The sequence below is a fragment of the Helicoverpa zea genome, chromosome 20, assembly GCF_022581195.2.
Source record: "Helicoverpa zea isolate HzStark_Cry1AcR chromosome 20, ilHelZeax1.1, whole genome shotgun sequence".
Taxonomy (NCBI): Eukaryota; Metazoa; Arthropoda; class Insecta; order Lepidoptera; family Noctuidae; genus Helicoverpa; species Helicoverpa zea.
Window position 1 is genome coordinate 10,067,912 of NC_061471.1, and position 16,460 is coordinate 10,084,371.

At 40.0% G+C, this 16,460-nt stretch overlaps 1 protein-coding gene across 1 annotated transcript; it reads left to right on the plus strand.

The window, feature by feature from the left end:
- The first annotated feature begins 236 nt into the window (after positions 1-236).
- On the plus strand, positions 237-16,385 carry LOC124640468 (DNA damage-binding protein 1). Its single transcript, XM_047178250.1, has 23 exons — positions 237-421; positions 1,281-1,429; positions 1,907-2,172; positions 2,957-3,056; positions 3,136-3,241; positions 3,498-3,580; positions 4,303-4,456; positions 4,784-5,005; positions 5,386-5,548; positions 6,217-6,325; positions 6,898-7,082; positions 7,870-8,021; positions 8,508-8,679; positions 9,600-9,743; positions 10,290-10,413; positions 10,943-11,144; positions 11,599-11,732; positions 12,197-12,322; positions 12,655-12,804; positions 13,156-13,286; positions 15,005-15,171; positions 15,618-15,844; positions 16,242-16,385. Exons 1-23 carry the CDS (start codon positions 361-363, stop codon positions 16,323-16,325), a joined length of 3,411 nt encoding a protein of 1,136 aa, XP_047034206.1. The 5' UTR covers positions 237-360; the 3' UTR covers positions 16,326-16,385.
- The last annotated feature ends 75 nt before the right edge of the window (positions 16,386-16,460 follow it).

Sequence of the window (16,460 nt, forward strand, 5' to 3'; positions counted from 1 at the left end):
AAGGTGTGTGAAAACTTGCCAAGTAACATCATTAAAAAGTAACTATTTTTAACTGAGGTATGTGTATGGAACTTGGTACTTATTCAGATCTCACTTCTTTTATAGGCGAAGCATTCTCATATTATCGAACTTGGCAGTCTTTCACATTTTTGTTTTGGGTGGGATAAATTAGTAACAAAATGTATATTACTTTTAGACGATGTTTTTTAATCTGTGGAAGTAGCAAAGAATTCGAAAAAACTCATTCGTTACAACACTAGTGGCGACCTCAAATCGGCGAATTGTTTGTAGAAATCCAAAATATAAATTTTATACACGATTTATTGTGAAAAATTAATGTGTGATTAGTGAAATATCATCATGGCTTACCACTACGTGGTTACTGCACAGAAACCAACCGCCGTGATATCATGTGTTACCGGTAAAACGTCCATTTTCACCTATGTTATTGTCACATTGAGGTTAAAAAGAATAGTATAGATCTCGCGCTATTTTCAGATATCAATTGATTTTGATGTGATTCGAGGGCAATTCGAGCCCAAAATGTATAATTTTAATGTTTTGCAGTCCGTATGATGTACCAGAATATATTTTTCATCGAGAGAATTTAAATGGATCGCAGTTTTACCCAATCCTCATGCTCACTATTTTGTGAAAACAAATGTGTTATCGTAAACTTTTTCACAATGTTGCACCATATATTGGTTCCATAATTTAATATTATTTAGAAACACAATGAGCTGGATAAATTGACAACTGATTTAGGCGTTTAATCGGAAGCTAAAGAGTAAAATATGGCATATATCTATGAAGGTATCTAAGGGTTATGAAAGGCGCACGTCAGGCGTTGCACTGCAAACCACACAGCAATTCTGAACAGATCTTGGAAAAACACACAATTCTAATAGGATTTATTATATTATAATTCATTTATTAAAAAAATAAAAATAGAATGAGATATAGACCAGCTGTTCAAAATAAAAATGAGTTGGAACAAGGAATATTCAAGACAGATTTTTATAGCAATGCCATAGAGAAATACATTCTTTCTTTACCTACCTCTTGAAGCCTAATGTGACTACTTGCATTTAGCCACTGCTCTCACTGATTCTGTTAAGACTTTTGTATGATGGTGTATTTATTTAATTTTGATTGTGGGTAGCAAACAGCCTCTTGACTATATAGAATAATTTGTCCAAACTAAACAAACATCTTCTTTCAATACTTACTTTCAAACTATCTATATCTGTATCTGTTGTTATTGAAAAAACAATTTATAGGCAACTTCACTTCACCTACGGACCTAAATCTCCTGGTGGCGAAGGTATCCCGGCTGGAGATGTACCTCGTCACCCCAGAAGGTCTGCGGCCCATGAAGGAAGTTGGCTTGTACGGGCGAGTGGCCAAAATGAAGATGTTTAGGCCTCCAGTGAGTAACTATCACTGTGGAATGTGTTCTTTTGTCTTCTATATTTTGTAAACTTGAAAAGTACTGTGCCAATCATCATCCTCCCATATCCCGATTTTATTTAGGGGTTGGCACAGCATGTTCTCTGCTTCCATACTCTTCTATCAGTCAGTTATTATCTCAGAATTCAGTATTATACTGCTGTACCAATCTAGAAGAAAATTTGTACAGGAATAGCTTACTCTAAAATAACCAAGACAATATAACAAAATAACTTTATGTTGTGTGGAATGCTCACAAGCACAGTTCAAATGTGCAGTATGTATTTATAAAGTTTCAATCTTTTGTTGAATCAAGGCCACAGTAGAGTAACTAATTGAATAAAACCTCCAAGGTGCAATGTTTATGTCTATTGTCTATTTAAAAATAATGAAACAAATTGAACATTTTACTTAATTTCTTATAATCCAAGGGTAATTTTAAAATTGTCTTTTCCAGTATGAGAATAAGGATCTAGTATTCATCCTGACAGCCCGTTACAATGCCATGATATTGGAATGGAGGACCACAGCCAGCGGTGAGCTAGAAGTTGTCACCAGAGCCCACGGCAATGTGTCAGACAGAATCGGAAAGCCTTCAGAGAACGGCATCCTCGCTGTGATTGACCCGCAGGCGAGGGTCATTGGTCTCAGACTGTATGACGGTCTGTTTAAGATTATACCGCTTGATAAAGATTCTACGGAGCTAAAAGCTGCTAGTTTAAGGTGAGAACTTTATACACAAGTTAGAATATTTCTTTATCTTATAAACTAGTTATATGCAATGATAGTCTTCTCTGTATTTTTGCCTCTGCTTAATTTGTGTACACTTACTAAAGACTATCTTTTGTATGTACAAATTCAAGTAACTAAGATTTATAAGCTATTGCGAGTTATTTCGTATGTTTTCTGGAGTAGCATTTTTCCACTTTATTCTCCATTTAAATATCAAAATGCCTAAGGGTGCGTCCACATCTGGCGAATGCGCCGCGAATGCGCAGCACGCGAGCCGATCGCGAGCTGTTCGCGAGCTGCGCGCGTGCATTTTTGTTCGTGCGCCGCTTCTGCTTGGCCCGCGCGCAGCTCGCGCGCGACCTAAGCGCCGCACGCGAGCGGCGCGCAGGCGGCGCGCGACGTCTGCCATCTTCGATAGTACTGAGCCAATATACGGAACTGTAAGGGCGAGAACTGATTGCGCGCAGATCGCGCGCCGCTCGCGCGCTCTATACGAGCCTTGCGTGAGTTGCGCTAAAGAGGCGCACCGAACTATTGCAGTGACTGCACGCGCGCAGCTCGCGGACAGCTCGCGATCGGCTCGCGTGCTGCGCATTCGCGGCGCATTCGCCAGATGTGGACGCACCCCAAGACTGAAATGCGTTGGGTGAACTGGGGTAGGCCTACATTCAGCAGTAGACAGTGACTGGCATGATGATATGTTGTTGATGATGATCCAAATTGTTGTACATCTGAAAAAGAAATTGTGTCATATAACTTTATGTTTATATTCTAGGCTTGATGAGCTTAACGTTTATGATGTTGAATTTCTACACGGCTGTTCAAATCCCACCATTATTTTAATACATCAAGATCTCAATGGCCGACATATTAAGGTAAATTAATACTTAATTCAATGAGGTATAATTTTACAAACCTTAATCCATGTAACGTTAGAATATGTGATTGTTTCAGACTCATGAAATAAACTTAAGAGAGAAAGAATTTATGAAGATACCATGGAAACAGGATAATGTGGAGACAGAGGCTTCTATTCTGATACCTGTGCCTAGCCCACTAGGTAAGCTATGTGAAGCATAAATATTCCTAATAACTTCCCTGACGTCCCTGCGCCTCGCACACATTAAAATGTAAGGCTGAAAGGATTGCAGTTCCTTCCAATTAATTCCTGAGATTAGTGTGTGCAATCAAACAAACTTCGCCATCACAAGGTACAAAGGAGGAGACATTCAGGCCAAGATGTGACTGTATAGGCGAGTCATACACATGAAGCGCCATTAGATCTTGTATTAACTAAAATTTGATTATATTTTTAGGTGGCGCCATAGTGATAGGTCAAGAATCAATAGTATACCACGATGGACAAAGCTATGTCGCTGTTGCCCCACCACAGATTAAGGTAAACTAAAGTATTCTGACTTTTTATTTAAAACTGCTTTCCCATACTTAAAAATAGTTTTGTATTGTGATTTTAATATGGCCCCTTATAAATAAAGGCAATTTTCTTATTATTCCCGTCAGTCCCTTTAAAGATAAACTGGTTGTTCCACATGGTTTCACCCGGTTCCGGGGAAACTTCTTCCCGTAACCAGATAAAACTTGTTCAGTGCAGATAGAGTAGCTTTGTCACAGTTTAAGGCTGCCTGTCCACAGGAGCGGAGCTAGGCTGCGGAGTGGAGAAACTGAGAAATATTAACCAGGATTGAGGAGCGGAGATTTTTTGCAATCCTATTGGTTAATATTTCTCAGTTTCTCCACTCCGCAGCCTAGCTCCGCTCCGGTGGACAGGCAGCCTAAGACCGGGGGTGGACCTTGGGTGCGAGTGCGGGGCTGCTATGCAGACCATGTCCCACCTCATCCATCGCATGTCCACTGTGCCCTGAAACTTGCTCGCGGGAGGACCTAATGAGCGCATCCGGTCGTGCTCTCGCTGTGACGGCATATTGGGCTGACAAAGTGTAGACTCACTATAAGACATGTCATCGATACGAAAGAAGAAGACAGTTTAAGAATTGTAAAAATCGGTTCAGTAGATCCAGAGAATATTTAATGCAAAGAAACAAACAATCAAATCTTTCCTTTTTTTATATTCGTATTGATAATTAACTGTGTTCATTGCAGTTAACTCCAATAAACTGCTACTGCCGCGTTGACGGGCGCGGCTTGCGGTACCTACTGGGCGACATCGCTGGCAGACTGTTTATGTTACTTCTGGAACTGCAGGAGAAGATGGACGGTACACAGGCTGTTAAGGATCTCAAGGTGGAACTCTTGGGTAAGTTCATTCATCATCAGTCCTATTACAGGGCACGGAACTCGTCTCGTACAGAGATGGAATAGCCATGCTTGCTCAAGTCAGGTTGGCGAAAGTCCAGGTTCTCTTATGACGAAAGCACACCTAAGGGTGCGTCCACACCTGGCGAATGCTGCGCTCGCTTGTGTTCGCTCGCAGCACGCGTGCGGTCACAGCAATGGTTTGGTGCTCTTTAGCGCGACTTCATACAAGGCGAGCACAAAAATGCACGCCGGTCCGCGAGCTGCCCATTACCGCGGACGACCTCTAAAATCAACCAACATTCCAAACTAGCATATTTATTCCCAGGCGACATCCCGATCCCGGAGTGCATGACGTACCTGGACAACGGCGTGGTGTTCATCGGGTCCCGGCTGGGCGACTCGGCGCTGGTGCGGCTGTCGGCGCTGCGGGACGAGGCGGCGCAGTACGTGCAGCCCATGGAGAGCTTCACCAGCCTCGCGCCCATCGTCGACATGTGTGTCGTCGACCTGGAGAGGCAGGGGCAGAATCAGCTCATTACTTGTTCCGGTAAGTTCTACTCAGATTTAGGATCCTCCTACTGTTTGATAATGAAAGAAGGAAAAATAAGGAAGGACCAAAAAGTAAGATGGCCATCCAAGAGAAATAGAGGAAGAGGAGTATATCACCTGAAGTAACGACCATGATCTCTCTGCCAAGAGAGTTATGATGACAAGGAAGAAAGACCGTTTTGATGACCTGAGTCCAAAAAATGAACTGATTACATAGCACTAGAATTGCATAAAGGCTCCCGCCCATGTCAGACTTTTTGTAGGACGTGTTCATAGCACTTATGCTATCAGAGTGTTCTATTTCACTCCTACAAAAAATCGGTCAACGTCTATCGCACGTCGGCGGGCAAGACAAAAATTAACATGAAAAAATTGCAGGTGCCTTCAAAATGGGTTCGCTCCGTATAATCCGCAACGGCATCGGCATCCAGGAGCAGGCCAGCATCGACCTGCCCGGCATCAAGGGCATGTGGGCACTCACGCTGGCTGACAACCAGACTTATCATGATACACTGGTGCTGGCTTTTGTGGGACAAACCAGGTAGGAAGTTTAGATATATATGTGCGTAGGTTTAAAATATTTATTACATAATAATTGAGAATTAAAAAATATGTTAAAAATAATGTTGGAAGCTCCAATAATTTCTGCATCGAATATTGTGACGCTTTAGAAAACATTTATCTTTTATAGCTACATGAAAATTTGAGAATTTAAGTCTTGCCAATGATATTGACAAAGTGTCCATATATGATCCTTGAATTACCTACCCAGAATTTAAAGACCGTAATTTGGGGATCCGAAAGACATGTACAAAGATAGAAAGGCCCACCTCTCCCAAAACTACCAACAATAGAATTTCGTTATTCAAACATCTTGTCTCCCCCTACTCTGTAGTAGTAGTAGATAATTTCTATTGGTTGATAAAACATTTCTCTTTCACTCCTCTTTGGCGGACTGCCCACATCAGTCTTTTTGTAGGACAAATAATCGGGCCGGCTTTCTGTAGGACGTTCCTATTATAAATGTTTATATCTTTATGTTATTTATTTATTTAAATACTTCTTGCACATATAGTACAATGGCGGACATAACGCCTTAGGCGTTCTCTACCAGTCTACCTTTGGGTGGCGGAGAGAAAGCGTTGGTAGGTGCAAACAAAATAATGTTATGTGGATCTTCACGTTTTTAAATTCAGTTATTCCTACCAGGGTGTTAACGTTAACCGGAGAAGAAGTTGAGGAGACTGAAATAAAAGGCTTCGTGTCAGACCGACAGACGTTCTTCACGGGCAATGTCTGTCACAATCAACTTATACAGGTTAGATTTTGACAATATTTTTACTTAGCTATGTTTTGAATTTTTTTCACGGTTTGATGAACCCTTATCGATTATATCATCGACGTATAGAATTGTAACGCATGTATTTTGAACTTTTTGTCAATTATACAGAGTCGAGAGTGTCAGGCCTTATAGGGGACATATGAAATCAATGGGCAACCATAAATTCCTATACAGGCCAATCATTTTCGAGTTAAAGAATACTGTACCTACTTATCCACTTTTCAAAATTGCGCAATAGTGATGAGACATATGTGACATGACATTGTTTTATCACTGTTGAGTACTGTTACAAACTGGATACAAATTGATACAAGGTTCTTTCCGTAGTTATACAGCAAATGTAGCGAAAGTGATCTGCTATATTTTTTTTAGAGTACAAGCTTTATCAATATGAATGTTTTCATAGATTTTTTTTCTGACTCAAATAAACCTCTATTTAAATAAATGTTATCATAAAGCATTAATATTGACGTTAAAAAATGCTAATCGAATTAGTCTACTTTAATAAACGATCGTGACTTTGACATATCAATATCCCTTCCCCCCAGGTGACCGACTCCGGCATCCGCCTCATATCCCGCGGCGCCGAGGGCTGGCGCCTGGCGGCGGAGTGGCGCGTGGAGCGAGCTCGCGGCGTGTCGGTGGTGGCGTGCAGCGCCGCGCGCGTGGTGGCCGCCGCCGGGCCCCGGATATACCTCGTGGCTATACATGAAGCCAGGCTTGAGCTGCTGGCGTGAGTATTGGGAATATTTAGGAGTGTAGCGCGTAACAGTTATTCCGTAGCATGCAAGAATTACAGACGAAGAGTCTAGCTTTAAATGTCGCAGCGTGAAGCAATTTTTATCTTAGCATGTAGCAGTTATTTCGTAGCATATATATCGTAGCGTATAGCAGTATACGTTGGAACCATGAAAAACAAATTAACTAACGGAGATATCATAACGTAAAATCTCATAAGAAAGTAGCGTGTCAAAATGCGGGTTTGCGGAGGACGAGGAACGTTACTAGCTCCTCCACCCCTACCCACTTTCTATGGGCCACAGGACATGGTGTTCCGTCGCTTCCGCGGACAAGTGCCACAGGACCGCACAGTGACATAGTGCATAAGTGAAGTGCTACTAACATAGTTTTAAGTTTTTATTTACTAACAATTTTGTATAACATATGTATGCTAGTTTTAAGGTATTTATCTATGGGCCTTTGATACCTGATAATAAAGATGATTTGATTTGATATGGAACATACCCATTTTTTTATACCAAATCATCAATAAATCAAAACTGATCGTTTTGGCCACACCTACTGTACGTTACTTGAACTACAATAAGGGGCTTGACCTATCTGCCTTATGACACCTCCCCTCAATATTCCTTCCACCATAGCCGGATCCAAAATATGTATATTGTCTAAATACTCATAATAAAACTGAGAATACGTAGTATATTTCTTATCTTATTTCAATCAAAATAAATTTCAAAATATAATCCCACACCCCTACATCTAATTTATCTCTTCCACAGTGAAGTATGCATGGAGGAAGAAGTGGCTTGCCTAGACTTAGGCCCGGGCGGAGACGATGCACTGCTAGGCGTCGGACTGTGGACGGATATCTCTGTCAGAGTGCTGAAGCTGCCTGATCTGAGGCCACTGCATACTGAAAAACTGTCTGGAGGTCAGTTATAATTGTCTTTTGGATTTTTTTATTATTTTCTGTATAGTGTTGATAAGATATACAAATGCGTAATAAATAAATATTTGTATTTGCTAGTGACCTCCCTTACTGTCCATCAATAAAAAATATACTTGTCATATTTCACATAAATTGTGGCATTCAAAACCACAAAATTTCAATACCAACAAATTCCTCTACCTCAATAAATTAGCCAGTTATTCTTCAGATAAGCCAACCAACAAATTTAAACAAACGCTTCAGTTTAATATATAGCTAGCTGTTCTGCCGAGGTTTCACTCGCGTCCCGTGGAAACTACAGCTTTTACCTGGATAAAATATAGCATATATTACACAACAGTGAAAGATTTTTTCAAATTAGTTAAGTACTTTCGGACCCTTTAGTTAGGGTACAAAAAAAACCTTCATTTTATTAGTATAGATTCAAGTGCATTATATTTTCATCAATTTAATGTTTTTTTTCCACAGAAATAATCCCCCGTTCCCTCCTCATCTGCGTGCTAGAAGGCGTGTGTTACCTGCTCTGTGCGTTAGGAGACGGCTCCATGTTCTACTTCACGGTGGACCAGGAGACGGGAGTGCTGACCAACAAGAAGAAGGTCACGTTAGGCACACAGCCCACGGTGCTGAGGAGCTTTAGGTATGTATGATTTTGAGTAAGTAAAGTCGTGGTGGCCTAGTGGGTAAAGGACCAACCTCTCAAGTATGAGGGCGCGAGTTCGATCCCAGGTCAGGCAAGTACCAATGCAACTTTTCTAATTTTGTATGTACTTTCTAAGTATATCTTAGACACCATTGGCTGTGTTTCGGATGGCACGTTAAACTGTAGGTCCCGGCTGTCATTGAACAGCCTTGGCAGTCGTTACGGGAAGTCAGAAGCCAGTAAATCTGACACCAGTCTAGCCAAGGGGTATCGGGTTGCCCGGGTAACTGGGTTGAGGAGGTCAGATAGGCAGTCGCTCCTTATAAAGCACTGGTACTCAGCTGCATCCGGTTGGACTGGAAGCCGACCCCAACATAGTTGGGAAAAAGGCTCGGAGGATGATGATATGATTTTGAGTAAGTAAAAGTGTCATTGTAGATTCAGACGACATTAAGAGACAGTTTTAAATGATTTGCCTTTGACTTTGAGGCTCAAAATCAGCACTTTTTGAAGGTCAAATTTATAAAAGACAGCCCCCAAAATGCTTTGCTGGGAAGCAGAAATGGTAGAACAACTTTAAAGATAGGTCATCATCTCCCGAACCTTTTCCCTACTAGAGTGGGGTCAGCTGCCAGTCTTACCAGATGTAGCTGCGTATCAGTGGTTTACAAGGAGCGACTGCCCATCTGACCTCCTCAACCCAGGTTACCTGATACCCGTTACCGAGGCTGGTTGTCTGTTGACTTTCTGGCTACCCCTAATGACTGCCAAAGATGTTCAAATGGCAGCCAGGACCCAAGACCAGACCCCCTCTTCTTGTTTCCCTTTGAATGACCATCTACATTCTTACTTAACACTCTACTCTTTGTAGATATATGTAGATGTTTTAATAGTTTCTTGTATTTTGTCTTCCACAGGTCATTATCAACGACGAATATATTCGCGTGTTCAGATAGACCGACAGTGATATTCTCTTCGAACCACAAGCTTGTGTTCTCCAACGTTAATCTTAAGGAAGTCACGCATATGTGCTCGCTAAATGCACAGGCTTACCCTGACAGGTGAGAAAGTCATTTTTAACAAGCTATTTTCGCTTTCGTCACTATGACGATCATCTTCATCATCATGATCATCAGCGTCATCATTACATCGGGTGTACTGGTTAATATATTTATGTCGATTAAAACAAAGGAAAAATAAAATACGCAAAAATAATAATAAAAAAAAAATTAAACAAAGTAAATAGAATAAAAATATGCGAGAATTAGAACACCATAATAAGAGTCAGTCATTACTATAATTCTCCCTTGAAAACTGACAGCTGTCAACTGGTCAAAACATTCGATACTCTTAACTTTATCTCTGCTTTATTACACAGATGTTATAAATTATGAAAACGAAAAATAACTCCTGTGACGAAACCACAGAATGGATCAGGTTAATTTTTGTACAATTCGCCATAGAATATCATACAGTTAATGTGATTACGTACGACACACCTGGATATAATTCCATCATCGACGTCAACATTTCCGTTTTATTTCGAAAGAGCTCTATTAGGGTTTCTTCTTTTCATAATGATTTGTTATAATACTTATTTGTTTCAGTTTGGCGCTAGCAACAGACAGTACGGTCACAATAGGTACTATAGACGAAATACAGAAGTTACACATTCGCACCGTGCCACTTGGCGAAACGCCTAGGCGGATCGCTTATCAGGAAGCCTCACAGGTAAATATGCATGATTACATTAATTGCTCTTCTTTTAACCTAACCGATTATTATAGCCAGGTGAAACTGGTCATATGCGGCTAAATCTAGTTGTACCTATTTTTGGTTAAATTTTGATTTAGTCTTCATTATAATGGCTATGTATATACTTTCTTATTTATATGTCACCGGAAAATAACAAGACTCGTAAGTTGATAAATTTTCTAGGTAGTTGATTAACTTTCGACAGAATAATAAACGGCATTTAAAATGTACTATTTTATACGAGTCTAGTTATTTTCCGGTGACATATACTTATTTCATTCTTTATGTAATTTTCATCAAAATGTTGTATATGTTTTTCCTTATGTACTCTCTTATGTATGTCCTCATGTAAATACTTTTCCTACGTAATTTCTTATGTACTCCGTTATGTACACCTTTAGTTATTCCTTATGCACGAGCATTATGTCCTCTTTTTGTTACTTCCTTATGTCATCTCTTATTTGAGTAGAAGTGAAATAAATAATTGCTTACTGTTTATTTTCAGACATTTGGCGTAATAACAATGCGGGTAGACAAGCTAGAGTGGACGGCGGGCGGCGGCAGCGCGGCGGTGTCGGTGCGCGCGTCGGCGTCCACGGCGGCCGCCGCCAGCAGCGGCGCCCCGCTGGCGCAGCCCAAGCACGCGCCCAATGCGTTAGATCTGGAAGTGCACAACCTGCTCATACTCGATAACCATACCTTTGAAGGTACGTCACGATTTTGATTTTTGTTTAAAGGTTGAATATTTCTAAAGAAAAAACTATTTCTTGTACCCAATAGTGATAGTAATACTTTTCAAATTCTTGAATACCGAAGTATCCAAATGCATTAAAAAAATCTGCGATATGGAAACTTATTACCTAATAATTAAAATGCTTCTTATATCATATAATATGACTTTAAAATAAGTGTATACTTTAATCTTATGAAACCTCTCACATTGCCATTCGTCGAATCGTCCAAATCTGTAAAACCCCATAAATGACAGATAAATTCGGGTGACTTCGTTAGATTCTACGCGACTAAAAGTGACGTACGTCAAGTAAAGTAAAATGTAATCAATTGCTTCGACACATGGCTTCAGCACGAATTATAATCATATCAGGAATCCCTGGAACTCCTCTCTGAAAAATTATAATTGGTTATAACATATTTTTCCAGTATTACACGCTCATCAGCTGATGACGAACGAGTTCGCGATGTCGCTGGTGTCGTGCAAGCTCGGCGACGATCCCAACTACTACTACGCCGTCGGCACCGCCATACTCAACCCTGAGGAGTCAGAGCCCAAACAGGTAACTATTTTATATTTATTTAATAGGAATAAAAGTATTATATTACAGCCTTAAAAACCTACTAATATTATAAACGTGAAAGTTTGTGAGAATGTATGGATATATGTTTGTTATTCTTTCACGCTAAAACAGCTAAACTGATTCGGTTGAAACACCACGCGGGCGGAGCCGCGAGCGGAAGCTTGTATATACTAAAAGTAGCCGCGTGCCTCGGGAATGTTTTCAAAGATTACCATATTGAAACTTTTGCCGCACTACTATCTAGACCAGCCTGTTCGAAAAAAGTATCTCCACATACACCCAGATTTACTTAAAATAATACTGATTTTGTTATATAATATACGATTTTATTGTATTTACATTAATAATAACATTTTACTTTATAACAAAATTGATGCACAAACATACTAGAACTTGTCCACCGCTACGGTAACAACTTTTGATAACTAAATAATGCGTTACAGGGCAGAATCCTACTATTCCACTGGTCAGAAGGCAAGCTGGTACAGGTAGCGGAGAAGGAGATCAAAGGAGGCTGTTACACACTAGTCGAGTTCAACGGGAAACTACTTGCCACCATCAATAGTACTGTAAGTTAATTAAAATAATTTAAAATTGTTCAAAATGAAGGAAGTACATGTACTTTTAAACAAGTTCTCTAAAAGGAGGTTTTCAATTATTCGACGGATATTCTTTTTTTGTATGTTCAGTCAGTAATTACTCAAAGACTCCTAGACCGATTTTATTATCCTGTAAAAAACCTTTTCCTACAGTGTTTGGATCAAATTGTAGTGACCACAAATCCACCTAATCCAACTTTAGTTTTCTCAAGCACTGGTAGGCAAGTCAAGTATTTCTCTAACATAAAAATAAATGAGAACCTCTAAAACCCTATTATTTTATTTGTCGTTTATTTCCACAGGTACGATTATTCGAATGGACATCAGAAAAGGAGTTGCGTCTCGAATGTAGTCACTTCAACAACATAGTAGCGTTGTACCTCAAAGTTAAGGGAGATTTCATATTAGTGGGAGACCTCATGCGGTCGCTCTCTCTATTGCAATATAAACAGGTGAGGAAAATAGGTTGAAATTATTGTAATGAAGTTGAATATCTACATATCCGAATTTCTACTCAGTTCAAAAACTATAAACATAATTTAACACGTTCAATATATTAACATAGATCAAATAAATAAATAGGAATCATCATCACTTTTGCATTAATACATGGACTGACTGGAAATATATATTTTGTACCTTATATATTTATAAATGGCAGTAATATTTGCACACAAATACTATTTTATTATTATTCAGAAGAACTACTAGAACAAGTCTGCTAATTTGAAAAAATAACATTATTTATTCCATATACTTAGAAGACTTATACATAGAAGCTAAAGAAATACTTATATTTATAGATGGAGGGTAGTTTCGAAGAGATAGCACGTGACTACAGCCCCAACTGGATGACCGCCGTCGAGATACTAGACGACGACACATTCCTCGGCGCTGAGAATAGTTTCAATTTGTTCGTCTGTCAAAAGGACAGGTAAGAATAGTTATTTAATCTATGCTAATATTATAAAGCTGAAGAGTTTGTTTGTTTGTTTGTTTGAACGCGCTAATCTCAGGAACTACTGGTCCGATTTGAAAATTTCTTTCAGTGTTAGATAGCCCATTTATCGAGGAAGGCTATAGGCTACTTTTTATCCCGGTACGGGAAGTAGTTCCCACGGGATGCGGGTGAAACCGCTGGCAGGAGCTAGTATTGTTATATAAGAGTTCAAAGTTACTTTTTAACCGTGGGCTCAATTTTGATAACCGAGCAAGCAAAGGATTTTAGAATTTCAAAAATTAGAATCCTGAACGATAGCGAGTGAATCAAAAAGGCACAAGGTCTTCGCACTCGAGTGCAACACGTAACATTTCATCCCTTCTCATCGAGGAAATAACTAAAGGCAACAAAAGAAAATGGCGCATTCATATGAGTCATCATCCTCCGAGCCTTTTCCCAATCATGTTGGGGTCGGCTTCCAGTCTAACCGGATTCAGCTGAGTACCAGTGCTTTACAAGAAGCGACTGCCTATCTGACCTCCTCAACCCAGTTACCCGGGCAACCCGATACCCCTTGGTTAGACTGGTGTCAGACTTACTGGCTTCTGACTACCCGTAACGTCTGCCAAGGATGTTCAATGACAGCCGGGACCTACAGTTTAACGTGCCATCCGAAACACAGTCCATAGTAAACGCATTCATATGAGTATCAAATTAAAAAAGAAGTATCTATTAATGTTTAATGATTTAAAAACTCAGTTTAAACATAAAATGAGGTTAAAATCGATCTTAAATCAATAGTAAAAATTTTACAATTAGTTGAGTCAATATTTTAAGCAGTTCTTTATTTGTTGAAAAATTCTTATGAAGATTGTCACACTTTGCCGCTCTAGAGTGTAGACTGTAGGTAGAGGATAAAAACGGCTTTTGCGCTCAGATATCGTAAGGCAAAACTACTCTTTCTGAGGTGGTGGGATGAAAAATATATTTTGTTAACTAAATGACTATATACAACCCGTGCCGATAAAGAATGGGATTAGAAATCGCGACAGCTGTATTTACCTCTCGCTCATACACGTAAATACAGCTGTCGCGATATATAAAGATTTATATGATAAAGATAAAGAAATAATAATAATAAGATAAGAAATAATAGGTTGTATATGATAAAGATAAAGAAATCATTTATTCATTTATTTGGTTATAATAATTTATTTATTTGGTTTAAATTTGGCCTCGCCATGAAGCAAGGAAAGATGAGCGGAGGTGCCATAAGGCATGTAGGTTAGGAAGTTTCTAACTTGTAGGTCAAGTAACATCTGGTAGGCGTGATCAGTATAATTAGTGATGAGTGAACTATCGAGTTATTCGAGACATCTGTCATTGATATTTAGAAGTGCAAAAAATGAGAGGGTTCCAAAGAAGGCGCGTAAGGGCGGACCTAGATGCAATAACATCACCGCTAGTCGTTTTGTTCTCCATGGGCGTCCCCCACATTAGGAAAGGCGTGCGCGTTCCTCGGGCGTGTGAGTGTCGCCGCAAGTGCGCAGCCCGAGCGACACGTGTGCGGCCCCCACAGCCGCAGCCTTCACGCAGCCTTCGCACCCCCAAGGCTCCGAAACTACCGAACCAAATTTTAAAAATTCATTCCTTATTATACAGGAGAAACCGTGTGGAACAGCTAGTTTATAAAATTTGATTTTGGTGTTCAGTGCTGCGACAACAGACGAGGAACGCCAGCAGATGTCGTACATGGGGCAGTTCCACGTGGGCGACATGGTGAACGTGATGCGAGCCGGCTCGCTGGTGGGGCAGCATGCAGACACGGCCGCGCCCGTCGCCAACCCCGTGCTCTTAGCTACCGTTACTGGCTCTATCTGTGAGTATTTTTTATAGATATGTGTCTAATCGCCGAAGAAACATTTTGTCTGTTGAGTGAAATTATTCCGCAAGCCACTGATGACTCCCATACCATGTATAAAGTATACTCAAATTCTTGTCCTACTTACCCTGTCTGTTCCCAAATTGTTCTCGATGCACTTAAGTGCCGACAGCACTTACTTAAATATTTACTCCACATTCGAAGTGCAATTTCCCTGATAACCAGATCTCAGGTGCAAGACTATCAAGATATGCTCTTTAAAGGTGCTCTCAAGATACGCCACTTACGCTCGTCATATTTACTACATACAAACATGCACATTGATAACCTCCTCCTTTTTGGGAAATCAGGCTTAACTGTGTTATCCAGCCCCAATTCTACGTTACTAAAATCATAAGAATCTTTCATAACATCTTTTTAACACCTAATTTCTTTCTTTACAGGTCTAGTAGTCCAATTAGCCCCCGAACTATACGAGTTCCTTCACCAGCTAGAGGAACGGTTAACGCACACGATCAAGTCTGTCGGCAAGATCCCGCACTCGTTCTGGCGTTCCTTCAACACGGACATCAAGACGGAGCCCGCTGAGGGGTTCATTGATGGAGACCTCATAGAGAGCTTCCTCGATCTCAGCAGGGAGATGCAGCAGGAGACCGTGCAGGGTTTACAGGTTGGTTAAAATTACTCTATGTTATTCTGTAAATTTGCAGAACTTTCTAAGTGTTCGTGTCCACGCCTACAAATAATTCTTTCGTATCTCGTCCAAAATTCGGTCGGCATATAACATGTTTCGCGTATGTTAGTTTTCTCTTCATAAATTATAACACAATACTGTTTTTTTCATGTCCTCTGCCCATTTATGATACAGGTTCTTTCTGATAATTGAAAACACGAATTAAACATATAAATTAGTAATTTGAATGAAAGTTCGAATCAAGACGAAGAGACATAAAAATTATAGGCAATTAACCCAACCGCTTTACCCAGTTGTAGCATTAAAATCTTCAGCTTTAATTAAATAATACCTCAATTTTAAAATTTTCTATTAAACGATGCATTTGTTTTAGATCGACGACGGCGGCGGTATGATGCGCGACGCGACGGTGGACGATCTAATCAAGGTGGTGGAAGACCTTACCAGGATACATTAAGACCTCGGATTATGTTCTACTTCGTAATGCAGATTCATTAAATATACTTTATGTACTTCCCGTCTTTTGTTTCATTTTGAGACTGCCCAGACAGATATTACTTGATGCGAGCGTTAAAAAATCGAGAAAACTCTC

Coding starts and splice junctions, on each gene's coding strand:
- LOC124640468 (XM_047178250.1), top strand. CDS start 361: ATGGCTTACCACTACGTGGTTACTGCACAGAAACCAACCGCCGTGATA. Junction 8,680..9,599: donor ACGGTGCTGAGGAGCTTTAG/GTATGTATGATT, acceptor TGTCTTCCACAG/GTCATTATCAACGACGAATA. Junction 10,414..10,942: donor CTTATCAGGAAGCCTCACAG/GTAAATATGCAT, acceptor GTTTATTTTCAG/ACATTTGGCGTAATAACAAT.